Source organism: Oncorhynchus nerka, unplaced genomic scaffold (assembly GCF_034236695.1).
Source record: "Oncorhynchus nerka isolate Pitt River unplaced genomic scaffold, Oner_Uvic_2.0 unplaced_scaffold_1124, whole genome shotgun sequence".
In the NCBI taxonomy this organism is placed as follows: domain Eukaryota; kingdom Metazoa; phylum Chordata; class Actinopteri; order Salmoniformes; family Salmonidae; genus Oncorhynchus; species Oncorhynchus nerka.
This window is the reverse complement of record NW_027040199.1, coordinates 132,302-147,301: the sequence shown is the minus strand read 5'-3', so window position 1 is coordinate 147,301 and position 15,000 is coordinate 132,302. Positions and strand designations below refer to the sequence as shown.

Here is a 15,000-nt window from a genome sequence, read left to right as displayed (position 1 = left end):
AAAGCAAGAGTTGGACTATGAATAAAAAGCTTTTCGCTTGGAAATCAGCCACCATTTCAGACATGAAAATTGGGGCGGCAGGTAGACTAGTGGTTAGAGTGTGTTGGGACTAGTGACCAATTGGTTGCGAGATCGAATCCCTGAGCTGACAAGGTCAAATTCTGTCGTTCTGCCCCTGAACAAGGCAGCTAACCCACTGTTCCTAGGCCGTCATTGAAAATAACAATTTGTTCTTAACTGACTTGCCTAGTTAAATAAATGAACATGTGTCTTAATGGCGCAATTCTCATTTTAGAACTACTATGTTTATTATTATATCGTTTTTATGTGTTTTTTTTAAAGCAGCATTGTGATGACACTGAGACCAATGTTACTGCCTAAAGAAACAAGTGATTATTTTATTTGTATGTTTTTTAAAGGAAATGTAACCGATAGATGGACGTACCATGGACCATAGCCATTATTTTAAAATGATGGGGACGTTATGCATATATGTGTGTAGACAACTGGGTAGAAATCCATCCAAATTACATCCTATGCCCTTTGTGGGACACTACTTCCATTCCAACACCCTATTATTCCTTATGTAGTGTGCTACTTCTGGTGCCCCTATTCCCTATATAGTGCACTACTTTTCATCAGATCCCTATGTGGCCCTATAAGGAATAGGGTGTGGTTTGAGACGTGGCCATGGATGTGATGAATGTTAGAGCTGATCTGATGCAGTGTAAATGGAACTGAGCCCAACCCTACTTCTGACTGGTAGTTAGTGCCTCTCAGGACAGACATGATGACTATTAGACCTACCTGATATTTCAGGCTCACACCACTTTGACTACTTTTCCACGGTGTTTCTGTGTGTGTCTCTCTGTGTGCACATGCACATGTAAATAGTGTAAATAGTGTGTATGCGTTTGTAAATATCCTGTGTGATTGTGTGTGAGATAGAGAGAATTGCAGGAGCTCTGCTGTGTGATTGATTTGCTATATGATCAATCTCTTACCATAGTGTTAGAGGCCTGAAGGGGAGCCCTTTTCATGTATTCTTAACATGGAGGGAGAGACACACTCACACAGAGACGAATGCTTGAGGTAGATGTTTCCCTTAACTGTAGGTCACCTTGATATCTGCCTCTGTGTCACTCCCACTCCCATGTCCAAAATAACACACACACACACACCATTATGTCAACTACAGCACTACTCAGCGATGGTAACGCTTTTGGAGTCCCTCAAACTCAAATTATACCAGGCCATACTGCTATAAACTTTCTTTACAATCTTATCGCTTACACTAGTGTCTTAAATATTTCCGTTGAATGAAATTGAATATTTCCCATCACAAACGTTTACTTCCTGTGTGTCTCAACTCGTTTTTTGAATGTTCTGCCGATGGTGTCCCGTTCCCACTATCAGCGTCATTCAGGAAATGATCTTATGATTGCAATAACGGATCATCAAAACCACTAATTAAAATATTCCATTTTTGAAAAACTGCCCCTTGTTTTTGTGTTATTTCCAACATTGGTTCACTCATATACTGTATATGTTGTACTTTCTCTCTCTAGTTCTTTTTCCCATTCTCTCACACACACACAGTAAAACTGCAGAACCGTGACCTCAGACACCAGCCGGTTCCCTCTTAATGACAGCCTTGGTCCTGTCAACACTGATCTACTGTCTAATTCAATCGACACACACGTGAACACAGACCTCCATCCAAGGCCAGCCGGAACAGCCTGTGGCTTGAGTGGAGGGGAGTAAAATTACACTTCATGTCCTTGGTGGATTGAAGAGAGGAGGAGGAAGAGTGGGTGGGTTAGAGGGAGCCAGGATGAGGCAGAGTGGGTAAGGGATCAAGTACAGTCAGGTCGTTAGAGGTGAGGTGTAAATAACAACACTTGATGCCCTTCATGGAGCAAGAACAGGAGAAGGAACCAGTTATAAGGACAGGAGAGGGAGCCAGTTTTAAGGACAGGAGAGGGAGCCAGTTATAAGGACAGGAGAGGGAACCAGTTATAAGGACAGGAGAGGGAACCAGTTATAAGGACAGGAGAGGGAACCAGTTATAAGGACAGGAGAGGGAACCAGTTATAAGGACAGGAGAGGGAACCAGTTATAAGGACAGGAGAGGGAACCAGTTATAAGGACAGGAGAGGGAACCAGTTATAAGGACAGGAGAGGGAACCAGTTATAAGGACAGAAGAGGGAGCCAGTTATAAGGACAGGAGAGGGAGCCAGTTATAAGGACAGGAGAGGGAGCCAGGGAAGAGCAGTTATAAGGACAGGAGAGGGAACCAGGGAAGAGCAGTTATAAGGACAGGAGAGGGAGCCAGGGAAGAGCAGTTATAAGGACAGGAGAGGGAGCCAGTTATAAGGACAGGAGAGGGAGCCAGGGAAGAGCAGTTATAAGGACAGGAGAGGGAGCCAGGGAAGAGCAGTTATAAGGACAGGAGAGGGAGCCAGGGAAGAGCAGTTATAAGGACAGGAGAGGGAACCAGGGAAGAGCAGTTATAAGGACAGGAGAGGGAACCAGGGAAGAGCAGTTATAAGGACAGGAGAGGGAGCCAGGGAAGAGCAGTTATAAGGACAGGAGAGGGAACCAGGGAAGAGCAGTTATAAGGACAGGAGAGGGAACCAGGGAAGAGCAGTTATAAGGACAGGAGAGGGAGCCAGGGAAGAGCAGTTATAAGGACAGGAGAGGGAGCCAGGGAAGAGCAGTTATAAGGACAGGAGAGGGAACCAGGGAAGAGCAGTTATAAGGACAGGAGAGGGAACCAGGGAAGAGCAGTTATAAGGACAGGAGAGGGAGCCAGGGAAGAGCAGTTATAAGGACAGGAGAGGGAGCCAGGGAAGAGCAGTTATAAGGACAGGAGAGGGAACCAGGGAAGAGCAGTTATAAGGACAGGAGAGGGAGCCAGGGAAGAGCAGTTATAAGGACAGGAGAGGGAGCCAGTTATAAGGACAGGAGAGGGAGCCAGGGAAGAGCAGTTATAAGGACAGGAGAGGGAGCCAGGGAAGAGCAGTTATAAGGACAGGAGAGGGAGCCAGGGAAGAGCAGTTATAAGGACAGGAGAGGGAACCAGGGAAGAGCAGTTATAAGGACAGGAGAGGGAACCAGGGAAGAGCAGTTATAAGGACAGGAGAGGGAGCCAGGGAAGAGCAGTTATAAGGACAGGAGAGGGAACCAGGGAAGAGCAGTTATAAGAACCAGGGAAGAGCAGTTATAAGGACAGGAGAGGGAACCAGGGAAGAGCAGTTATAAGGACAGGAGAGGGAGCCAGGGAAGAGCAGTTATAAGGACAGGAGAGGGAACCAGGGAAGAGCAGTTATAAGGACAGGAGAGGGAGCCAGGGAAGAGCAGTTATAAGGACAGGAGAGGGAACCAGGGAAGAGCAGTTATAAGGACAGGAGAGGGAGCCAGTTATAAGGACAGGAGAGGGAGCCAGGGAAGAGCAGTTATAAGGACAGGAGAGGGAACCAGGGAAGAGCAGTTATAAGGACAGGAGAGGGAACCAGGGAAGAGCAGTTATAAGGACAGGAGAGGGAGCCAGGGAAGAGCAGTTATAAGGACAGGAGAGGGAGCCAGTTATAAGGACAGGAGAGGGAACCAGGGAAGAGCAGTTATAAGGACAGGAGAGGGAGCCAGTTATAAGGACAGGAGAGGGAACCAGGGAAGAGCAGTTATAAGGACAGGAGAGGGAGCCAGGGAAGAGCAGTTATAAGGAAAGGAGAGGGAACCAGTTATAAGGACAGGAGAGGGAACCAGTTATAAGGACAGGAGAGGGAACCAGTTATAAGGACAGGAGAGGGAACCAGTTATAAGGACAGGAGAGGGAACCAGTTATAAGGACAGGAGAGGGAACCAGTTATAAGGACAGGAGAGGGAACCAGTTATAAGGACAGGAGAGGGAGCCAGTTATAAGGACAGGAGAGGGAGCTAGGGAAGAGCAGTTATAAGGACAGGAGAGGGAGCCAGGGAAGAGCAGTTATAAGGACAGGAGAGGGAACCAGGGAATAGCAGTTATAAGGACAGGAGAGGGAACCAGGGAAGAGCAGTTATAAGGACAGGAGAGGGAACCAGTTATAAGGACAGGAGAGGGAACCAGGGAAGAGCAGTTATAAGGACAGGAGAGGGAACCAGGGAAGAGCAGTTATAAGGACAGGAGAGGGAACCAGGGAAGAGCAGTTATAAGGACAGGAGAGGGAGCCAGTTATAAGGACAGGAGAGCGAGCCAGGGAAGAGCAGTTATACGGACAGGAGAGGGAGCCAGGGAAGAGCAGTTATAAGGACAGGAGAGGGAGCCAGTTATAAGGACAGGAGAGGGAACCAGGGAAGAGCAGTTATAAGGACAGGAGAGGGAACCAGGGAAGAGCAGTTATAAGGACAGGAGAGGGAGCCAGGGAAGAGCAGTTATAAGGACAGGAGAGGGAGCCAGGGAAGAGCAGTTATAAGGACAGGAGAGGGAGCCAGTTATAAGGACAGGAGAGGGAACCAGGGAAGAGCAGTTATAAGGACAGGAGAGGGAGCCAGGGAAGAGCAGTTATAAGGACAGGAGAGGGAGCCAGGGAAGAGCAGTTATAAGCACAGGAGAGGGAACCAGGGAAGAGCAGTTATAAGGACAGGAGAGGGAGCCAGGGAAGAGCAGTTATAAGGACAGGAGAGGGAACCAGGGAAGAGCAGTTATAAGGACAGGAGAGGGAGCCAGGGAAGAGCAGTTATAAGGACAGGAGAGGGAACCAGGGAAGAGCAGTTATAAGGACAGGAGAGGGAGCCAGGGAAGAGCAGTTATAAGGACAGGAGATGGAACCAGGGAAGAGCAGTTATAAGGACAGGAGAGGGAGCCAGTTATAAGGACAGGAGAGGGAGCCAGGGAAGAGCAGTTATAAGGACAGGAGAGGGAACCAGGGAAGAGCAGTTATAAGGACAGGAGAGGGAGCCAGGGAAGAGCAGTTATAAGGACAGGAGATGGAACCAGGGAAGAGCAGTTATAAGGACAGGAGAGGGAGCCAGGGAAGAGCAGTTATAAGGACAGGAGAGGGAGCCAGGGAAGAGCAGTTATAAGGACAGGAGAGGGAACCAGGGAAGAGCAGTTATAAGGACAGGAGAGGGAGCCAGGGAAGAGCAGTTATAATGACAGGAGAGGGAGCCAGTTATAAGGACAGGAGAGGGAGCCAGGGAAGAGCAGTTATAAGGACAGGAGAGGGAGCCAGGGAAGAGCAGTTATAAGGAAAGGAGAGGGAACCAGGGAAGAGCAGTTATAAGGACAGGAGAGGGAACCAGGGAAGAGCAGTTATAAGGACAGGAGAGGGAGCCAGGGAAGAGCAGTTATAAGGACAGGAGAGGGAACCAGGGAAGAGCAGTTATAAGGACAGGAGAGGGAGCCAGTTATAAGGACAGGAGAGGGAGCTAGGGAAGAGCAGTTATAAGGACAGGAGAGGGAGCCAGGGAAGAGCAGTTATAAGGAAAGGAGAGGGAACCAGGGAAGAGCAGTTATACGGACAGGAGAGGGAACCAGGGAAGAGCAGTTATAAGGACAGGAGAGGGAACCAGGGAAGAGCAGAGGACAGAGAGGGAACCAGGGAAGAGCAGTTATAAGGACAGGAGAGGGAGCCAGGGAAGAGCAGTTATAAGGACAGGAGAGGGAGCCAGGGAAGAGCAGTTATAAGGACAGGAGAGGGAACCAGGGAAGAGCAGTTATAAGGACAGGAGAGGGAACCAGGGAAGAGCAGTTATAAGGACAGGAGAGGGAACCAGGGAAGAGCAGTTATAAGGACAGGAGAGGGAACCAGGGAAGAGCAGTTATAAGCAGCCTCATGATTCACATTTTTTTAACCATTTTTTATTTAATCTTTATTTAACTAGGCAAGTCAGTTAAGAACAAATTCTTATTTACAATGACGGCCTACCCCAGACGACACTGAGCCAATTGTGCACCACCCTATGGGACTACTAATCACAGCCAGATGTGATAAAGCCTGGATTCGAACCAGGTACTATAGTAACACCTCTTGCACTGAGATCCAGTGCCTTAGACCACTGTGCCACTCAGGAGCCCAATATAGCAACCTAGTGATCTTTGATTGATTGATTTTATTTGCCAGTTTAAAAAAACACAAGAATACGTACATTTGAAAAACAATAAAGGGGAAGTCAGAGACTTATTTCCATTGTGGTCCCTAAAGTGCACAGACCTCTGACCCACCACAGGGCTGAACAATATTTCCCTGGATAGAGAGTACATGGTGGACTACACTAAACTCCATGTCTATGATCTCTGATTGGCCCTTTGTGTCAGTACACACAGACCCTGGCTCGCTGTCATTCCAAGAGCAGACAAGTAAAACCAGCAGTAATGGGTGAGATGCAGCGGACTGGAATACAAGAGATAATACAAGAGATGCAGCGGACTGGAATACAAGAGATAATACAAGAGATAATACAAGAGATAATACAAGAGATGCAGCGGACTGGAATACAAGAGATAATACAAGAGATAATACAAGAGATGCAGCGGACTGGAATACAAGAGATAATACAAGAGATAATACAAGAGATAATACAAGAGATGCAGTGGACTGGAATACAAGAGATAATACAAGAGATGCAGCGGACTGGAATACAAGAGATAACGGCTTAGGAGCAACTCTCCTATCTATCACGTGTGGATTCTTCTAAAGGACAGTGAAAGACGGGCCATACCGTGACTCATCTCATCAGGGCCCCAGCCATCCTACGAGATCGAGGCTAAATCGTACCCCTGTGACAGTGAGTTTATAGAGGGTCCTTATAAAGAACATAGCCCAGAGTCTGTGTCTGTATTGCTCGTTAACGTCAAATAAATATACAGTAGAGCCCCACTGACACCCAGAGATGTATACTGTCCAGTCTATCTGGCCATGACCCATGGCTTGCCCTCTTGGACCCTCGGTTGAATTACCATTAATCAGACATTTATGGACACACACACACACACACCTAACGGGAAAGCAGATGTGGGTTCGGCTGAGTCAATGGAAGCTATATGGATTACAAGTTAGAGATTGGCCGTAACGTGCTTCTCTTATATGTGATTTAATATGTTGAATAATATTAAAATGATATGCCAATATATCATCAATAACTGGGACCAGTCAGTATTAATACCAAATACAACTGCCTCCTACTCCTCTCTACAGGTTCATGTTAATGATAGGGTTCCCCGCTTCACTAGTGGGGAATTAGATTAATGTTGGGGACCTCTCCTCACCCCCATTATACTGACATGGAGACTTTAATTAGCAAGGACTCACATGAAACCAAAGACTCACAGACACACAGTAGAGTGTGTTAATATTAATGAGTGAGTTTAATTGGGGTTGTTTGCACAGGGCTGGTCCTGTCTGTAACCTATAAAATGGCAGTCGTGCGAGGTGCGACAGCAGCCAGGGAGAACGCCGACCTTCCACCCCAGGGATGACATGTTGTATTTGACCCCAAAGATGACAGCCACCTCCCATAATTAATCTGGTGACATCACCTTTCTGACAGACAAACGGCCCCTGTGGGGAGTGTGTGTGTGCGTGCATTTGTGCAGGCGTGTGTTTGTGGGGGAGGAGGGCATGTGTGGTGTGTGTATTGGTGTGTGTGAAGGTCAGGTCTGACAGGATAATTAATGGACCAGCTCTTTGTTGTATTAATATTAAATCAAACCATTGAGCTAGTACAGTCCCTCAGGAACTGACCCTCTCTCCTCTGTCATTTCTAAAGCAGACGGGGTGCAGACTGCAGTCCGGTTACCTACCCTTCCTACAGCTGGTGGCCTGGTGCAGTCGCAATAACCTGTAGATTATGTACATTTCTTTGTCTATATTCTGTCTGTATATTTTGTCTATTGCTAGCAGCAGCACTTTACTAAGTCAAATTCTGGTATGTGAAAACATACTTGGCAAATGAAGGTGATTCTGATTCGTGCACCATAGAGATGCACTGTAGAGCCCAAAAGCCTGTTTTAGCGCGCGTGCGTGCGTGCGTGCGTGCGTGCGTGCGTGCGTGCGTGCGTGCGTGTGTGTGTGTGTGTGTGTGTGTGCGTGTGTGTGTGTGTGTGGGGTCTGGGACCAGAAGGCTCCTGAACAGCTTCTACCTCCTCCACATAATTCCAACAAGGTCATCAGGAAGAATCAGCCAATAAATTGTACTCGTGAGCAAACATTCCATAACTGCAGGTGGCAGTAAATCACCAGCCTTGGCTTTATGCCTGTTCAAACAACACACTCCAGGTGGCAGTATAGACCCTCTCAGTTTGTTAACCCACTCATATAAGCAGTAGTAGAAGAAAATGGACTACTTCTAAATGGAGATGCTTCAATGGCGCCACCCATTCTCTCACAGACACAATGTTGAGTCCTCTGTAACTATATGGTGTGCACTTGGCTCAATTACTTCCCCTCATAGTGGAAACTTCCTCTATAGGCCAGGGTTCTCCAACAACTTTGGTTCTGGAGAGCTACTGGGTGTGCAGGGTTTCATTCCAGCCCTGCAGTAACCCACCTGATTCAGTTAATTATGGTCCAGAGAGAAGATGGTGTATAGGAACATGGGCATAATATTGCTTTAGTTTTATTTATTTAACTAGGCAAGTCAGTTAAGAACAAATTATTATTTACAATGACGGCCTACCCTATAAGGGCATTCAATCACAAATCAACGATTCTGATGATAAAATACAAGTGGAAAGTCTAGCAATTCATTGGAAGTTATCTGAATACGTGGAGTGTTGAGTTGACTTGGTTTTGTTACATTAGATGCGGAGAATGAACTATTTCTAACATCTCTGTTTTGTGGCACTCAGTATTGCAGTGCCACAAAATGCATTAAAACCTCTATAAGCTGATGAAACTACGGGAAATCTTGGCCCTTTTGAGCCAACATGGCGCCTAAGTTGCCAACTTGAAGCGTGGATAAATGTAGCAAATATTTTATTTTGTACGGCTTTGTTTAATTTAAGTGATAAAACACAATTCCATTACATACAACAAGAGGTAGTCATATATCCAATAAAATGAAACGTAAACTTACAGACAATACTTTTTCTTAATTTTAACAGGCAAAAAAAAGCAGTCTACCTACAATGAAGTTGCCAGGACCCCACCCACTCCCCTCTGATCATGGCAGATGCGGGAAGTTACCAAGCCGGTTTCGGTATGTACGTTTACATTCATTTAATGTTAGCAAAACATTCTGTAAGGTGTCACCACTAGCTACTATTGGTCAGAGGTTGCACCACAAATTGTTTGTAAGTTTGCACGTATTCTGACGCGAACTAACTAGCTAGGTTATCCTGTGTGCTAGAAAGCTAACCAATGAAGGCTGCAGTTATTCTAACGAATAGCTAGCAAGCGACAGCAAGTTAACTTAAACATCAAACAGAGCAAGACCAACACGTAGGGTGTCAACTTCTGACACGTCATTTAAATAGCTAAAGAATAGCTAACCATTCGGGGTTAAGTTGCCAGCTAGCTGACCATATCGGATTTTATTGAAACAATCCGGAAGTCCTGTCAAGATGCTCATTGGATATTTCTCCCTCGAACAGCCACGCTGAGCGCTCTAATTGGTTAGAATTAGTGGCGCAGTGTTTACAATCACGACAAGTGTGCTAACTGCACAGCTAATTTTGGGCTGATTAGAATGAAGCAATAACGCCCGAGGGGTTGTGTTATATGGCCATTATAAACTGTGTGGTTTTAGCCCTGAATGCTGACAGACATGGTATATCAGACCGTATACTACGGGTATGACAAAACATGTATCTTTACTGCTCTAATTACGTTGGTAACCTGTTTTATAATAGTAATAAGGCACCTCGGGGGTTTGTGATAGATGGCCATATACCACACCTCCTCAGGCCTTATTGCTTAAATATACTACGACTGTCAGCCAATCAGCATTCAGGGCTTGAACCACCCAGTTTGTAATAGAAAATATACAGCTATACTATCTCAAACACAAAAAACAGGGAAGGCAACAGCATTACTTGCATGGCTACCAGTCTTTCAGTCTCAGCACTGATACAATACAGATGTCCATTGACCCTGTTCTCTTTCCTCCTACTTCTCTCCCTCATCCTTCTCTCCTTTCCTCCTCTCCCCAAACTAAACTATCCCTCGTCCTTCTCTCCTTTCCTCCTCTCCCCAAACTAAACTCTCCCTCATCCTTCTCTCCTTTCCTCCTCTCCCCAAACTAAACTCTCCCTCTCCTCTCCAGGCCCCAGGATGTGGCAGCACTGTGCCCTGCTCCTGTCCCTGTCCTTGCTACCAGTGGTATCTGGAGGAGCTGACTCCAAGGGTGTCACCACCAGTCTCACCACCAAGTGGGCCTCTACCCCTCTGCTGCTGGAGGCCAGGTAACAATATGCTCAACACATACACAAGAAAAAACATCCTTTCTTTCTCTTCATCCCCCCACCCCTCTTTTTTTCAGTGAGTTCCTTGCAGAAGAGAGTCAGGAGATGTTCTGGGATTTCGTTGAAGCAAATCAGAACATCAAAGGGGAACATGATGGTAGCCTTAATGTTTTATTCCACTGATAATGTTGATTTATGTAGCACTTGGTCTCTGGAAGATATATTAAAGTGTTGTTCTGTTACAGATACAGACCAGGCGTATTATGACCTGATCGTGAAGAGAGCCAGTGCTCTGCTCAGCACAGTCCAACTCAACATGCTCAAGTTCGCCCTCTCTCTCAGGGCCTACTCCGCTACTGTACACTCCTTCCAACAAGTAATATTACTACAATACTACTAGATGACTACCCTCTCCCTCGCTATGTGTGTAATCACTGTTTCTCGCCTCTCTCTCCTGTAGACAGCGTCCAACGAGCCCCCTCCATCCGGCTGCTCAGCCTTCTTCAATGTCCACGGAGAGAAGTCATGTGACACGGAGAAACTGACTGCACTGATGGAGACCGCAGCAGAACGGTACAAACACACTGGGAGACACCCACACACAAACTGTGAATATCCACTTTGATTGATAAAGACCTGTTGAAGTGATAATAATTCATTAAATAGTCCTTATCTCATCCCTCTTTATCCCAGGCCTAAGCCCTACCTATTCAAAAGCGATCACAGGTTCCCGGGATCAAATCCCGACACTCCGGTTGTTATCCTGTATGCCGAGATTGGAAGTTCGGAATTCACAATGTTCCATCAGCTGATGCTGTCCAAAGCCAACAAGGGATTGGCCACCTATGTGCTTCGTCACTACCTGGCTGTAAGAAAAACACCGCAATACACATGATGGGAACCATAATTAAGACATCATTTCGTGTTCATCTTTTCCTCTTTCTCTCGTTGCCAGTCTCCCAGCAGTCGTAGAGTGTATTTGTCTGGTTATGGAGTGGAGCTGGCCATCAAGAACCAGGAATACAAGGCTAAGGACGATACACAGGTCCAGGGAGCGGAAGTGAATGCTACACTGATGGGGGAGAATGACCCAGTGGATGAGGTCCAGGGATTCCTCTTTGGAAAACTGAAGTAACCAACCTACCAAAATGAAATGCTATTCCACAAACCCACTCTGCTTTGGAGCGTTATGGGTGGAGAAACATGTCATCTTTCCCTCTCTTCTTCCCTCTCATTTTCCTCTCCGTACCGCTCCTCTCTCCAGGACTCTGTACCCTGAGTTGAAGGAGCAGCTGAAGGAGCTCAGGAAACACCTGGTGGAGAGCACCAATGAGATGGCTCCCCTTAAAGTCTGGCAGATGCAAGGTGGGCGGGACGTTATTTTTTCTTTGCCTCTCTTCTCCTGCATCAAGACAACTGTAACTACAGTAATCATCTCTTTTTTCCCCCCACTATATTTCATTTTTTATCTCTTCGTGTGTCAGATCTGAGTTTCCAGACTGCAGCTCGGATCCTGGCTGCTCCATCTTCAGATGCCCTGAACGTCATGAGAGACCTCAGTCAGAACTTCCCTACCAAGGCTAGGTACACACACACACACACACGGAACACAAACATATTTTTTGATATCTCTTGTGTAGTGTGTGATTCTGGTGGTTCCTCTCCCCTTCTCAGGTCCATCACTAAAACAGTGGTCAGCTCTGAGATACGTAAAGAGATGGAAGAGAACCAGAAGGTAAGAGCTCAGTCATCCATAGCTCACCTTCCCTGTCTCTCTACTACCCATTAACATGTAATGACCATACCGCTCTTCTTCTCTCTCTCCAGTTCTTTAAGGGAACTCTGGGATTGCAGCCTGGAGACTCTGCTCTCTTCGTCAACGGACTACACATAGACCTGGACACACAGGACATCTTCAGGTACACACACACACACATACATACATACATCTTCAGGGACACACATTGACTGTGTGTGTGTGTTTCCAGTGTGTTTGAGGTTCTCCGGAGTGAGGCCAGGGTGATGGAAGGTCTGCGTTCTCTCCTTATCGAGACTCCCTTCATCCACGACATCCTCAAACTCAACGTACAGCCTTCTGACTCGGACTACGCTGTGGACATCCGCAATCCTGCTGTCAACGTAAGACACACCTCCCCCTTTATTTAACCCTGACCATCCAACTATGTCATCCGTATATATATACTGAACAAAAATATGAACGCTACATGTAAAGTGTTGGTGTCCTGTTTCATGAGCTGAAATAAAAGATCCCAAGAAATGTTCCATACCCACAAAGTTTATTTCTCTCAAATGTTGTGCACAAATCTGTTTACATCCCTGTTAGTGAGCATTTTTCCTTTGCCAAGATAATCTATCCACCTTGACAGGTGTGGCATGTCAAGAAGCGGATTAAACAGCATGATCATTACACAGGTGCACCTTGTGCTGGAGACAATAGGCGACTAAAATTGTCCTACAACACAATGCCACAGATGTCTCAAGTTTTGAGGGAGCATGCAACTGGCATGCTGACTGCAGGAATGTCCACCAGAGCTGTTGCCAGAAAATTGAATGTTAGTTTCTCTACCATACGCCGCCTCCAACGTTGTTTTAGAGAATTTGGCAGTACGTTCAACCTGCCTCACAACCGCAGACCACGTGTATCCACGCCAGCCCAGGACCTCCACATCCGCCGCCTTCACCTGTGGGATCGTCTGAGACCAGCCACCCAGACAGCTGGTGAAACTGACAAATATTTCTGTCTGTAAAAAAGCCCTTTTGTGTGGAAAAACTCATTCTGATTGGCTGGGCCAGGCTCCCCCTATATGCCCTCCCAGGCTCACCCATAGCTGGTCTCCTGCCCAGTCATGTGAAATCCATAGATTAGAGCCTAATGAATTAATTTCAATTGACTGATTTCCTTATATGAACTGTAACCCAGTAAAATTGTTGAAATTGTTGCATGTTGCGTTTTCATATTTTTGTTCAGTATACAATCAAGCTGTTAGAAAAACGTATATAACCCAACTCTTTTTTTTTTTTGCATTGATCATTTTGATGATAATCTAATCTCTTCTCAGTGGATTAATAACCTGGAGACAGACAGCAGGTACGGCTCATGGCCCTACAGCGTCCAGGAGCTCCTCAGACCAACCTTCCCCGGAGTCATACGACAGATCCGGAAAAACTTTCACAACCTCGTGAGTAGATGATACGTGTGTCAGACCGCGACACCAAACATTTTTGGAACTGACAGCAAAAAGCAATGATGTCTTGTGTTTTAGGTGGTGATTCTGGACCCGACCCATGAGAGTTCTGCTGAGCTGTTGAATGTTGCTGAGATGTTCTACAGCAATAACATCCCACTCAGGTAGGGGGTGTGTGTTTCTGGTGGGTTAAAAAAGTTACATATCGGGGTATAATCTTTGACGTATTGCATCTTTTTGACAATATCACAATATTATAACTCCTGTATTTTTCCTTCATAGCTCGTTCTCAATCTTTTTACAATGGGAGCCAATTTGTTTTCGGCACTTTTATTTTGTTTTCTCGTGGCTCTGTGTCTCGTCTCCCTGTAGCAGACATATGGTGAGCAACATGTCTAGAACATCGAATCGCAATAACATCACAGTATCGAATCACAATACACGTAGAATCGTGAGAATCACAATACACGTAGAATCGTGAGAATCACAATACATGTAGAATCGTGAGAATCACAATACACGTAGAATCGTGAGAATCACAATACATGTAGAATCGTGAGAATCACAATACATGTAGAATCGTGAGAATCACAATACATGTAGAATCGTGAGAATCACAATGCATGTAGAATCGTGAGAATCACAATACATGTAGAATCGTGAGAATCACAATACATGTAGAATCGTGAGAATCGCAATAACATCACAGTATCGAATCACAATGCATGTAGAATCGTGAGAATCACAATGCATGTAGAATCGTGAGAATCACAATGCATGTAGAATCGTGAGAATCACAATACATGTAGAATCGTGAGAATCACAATACATGTAGAATCGTGAGAATCGCAATAGAATCATCATGCATGTAGAATCGTGAGAATCACAATGCATGTAGAATCGTGAGAATCACAATGCATGTAGAATCGTGAGAAGAATCGTGAGAATCACAATGCATGTAGAATCGTGAGAATCACAATGCATGTAGAATCGTGAGAATCGCAATGCATGTAGAATCGTGAGAATCGCAATGCATGTAGAATCGTGAGAATCGCAATGCATGTAGAATCGTGAGAATCGCAATGCATGTAGAATCGTGAGAATCGCAATGCATGTAGAATCGTGAGAATCGCAATGCATGTAGAATCGTGAGAATCACAATACACGTAGAATCGTGAGAATCGCAATACACGTAGAATCGTGAGAATCGCAATACACGTAGAATCGTGAGAATCGCAATACACGTAGAATCGTGAGAATCGCAATACACGTAGAATCGTGAGAATCACAATACACGTAGAATCGTGAGAATCACAATACATGTAGAATCGTGAGAATCACAATACACGTAGAATCGTGAGAATCGCAATGCATGTAGAATCGGAGAATCATGTAGAATCGTGAGAATC

The 15,000-nt window shown here is 45.7% G+C and overlaps 3 protein-coding genes across 3 annotated transcripts in view; 2 read left to right on the top strand and 1 right to left on the bottom strand.

The window, feature by feature from the left end:
• Positions 1–1,497, top strand: part of LOC135570073 (heparan-sulfate 6-O-sulfotransferase 1-A-like) — a 3,039-nt gene extending 1,542 nt beyond the window's left edge. Inside the window, exon 3 of the mRNA XM_065016137.1 lies at positions 1–1,497. This exon is cut by the window's left edge and continues 655 nt beyond it. The gene's annotated coding sequence lies outside the window, so the exon portion shown is untranslated.
• Positions 1,498–9,078: 7,581 nt separating this feature from the next.
• LOC135570074 (UDP-glucose:glycoprotein glucosyltransferase 1-like) lies at positions 9,079–13,798 on the top strand. Its single transcript, XM_065016138.1, has 14 exons — positions 9,079–9,181; positions 10,247–10,385; positions 10,463–10,542; positions 10,631–10,761; positions 10,846–10,958; positions 11,079–11,253; positions 11,341–11,516; positions 11,650–11,750; positions 11,870–11,969; positions 12,060–12,120; positions 12,213–12,304; positions 12,374–12,524; positions 13,466–13,585; positions 13,670–13,798. The coding sequence occupies exons 1-14, from the start codon at positions 9,148–9,150 to the stop codon at positions 13,757–13,759; spliced, it is 1,563 nt and encodes a 520-aa protein (XP_064872210.1). The 5' UTR covers positions 9,079–9,147; the 3' UTR covers positions 13,760–13,798.
• uggt1 (UDP-glucose glycoprotein glucosyltransferase 1) overlaps positions 13,790–15,000 on the bottom strand; it is a 16,343-nt gene continuing 15,132 nt past the window's right edge. Inside the window, exon 39 of the mRNA XM_065016139.1 lies at positions 13,790–13,808. Within this exon, the coding sequence (XP_064872211.1) occupies positions 13,790–13,808 (19 nt within the window). The remainder of the gene's footprint in view (positions 13,809–15,000) is intronic.

Bases quoted from the DNA above. Each gene is read 5' to 3' on its own strand.
- LOC135570074 (XM_065016138.1), top strand. From the start codon at position 9,148: ATGGCAGATGCGGGAAGTTACCAAGCCGGTTTCG. The intron at 9,182-10,246 runs GTATGTACGTTT...TCTCCTCTCCAG, and splicing joins AAGTTACCAAGCCGGTTTCG to GCCCCAGGATGTGGCAGCAC. The intron at 12,305-12,373 runs GTACACACACAC...GTGTGTTTCCAG, and splicing joins GACACACAGGACATCTTCAG to TGTGTTTGAGGTTCTCCGGA.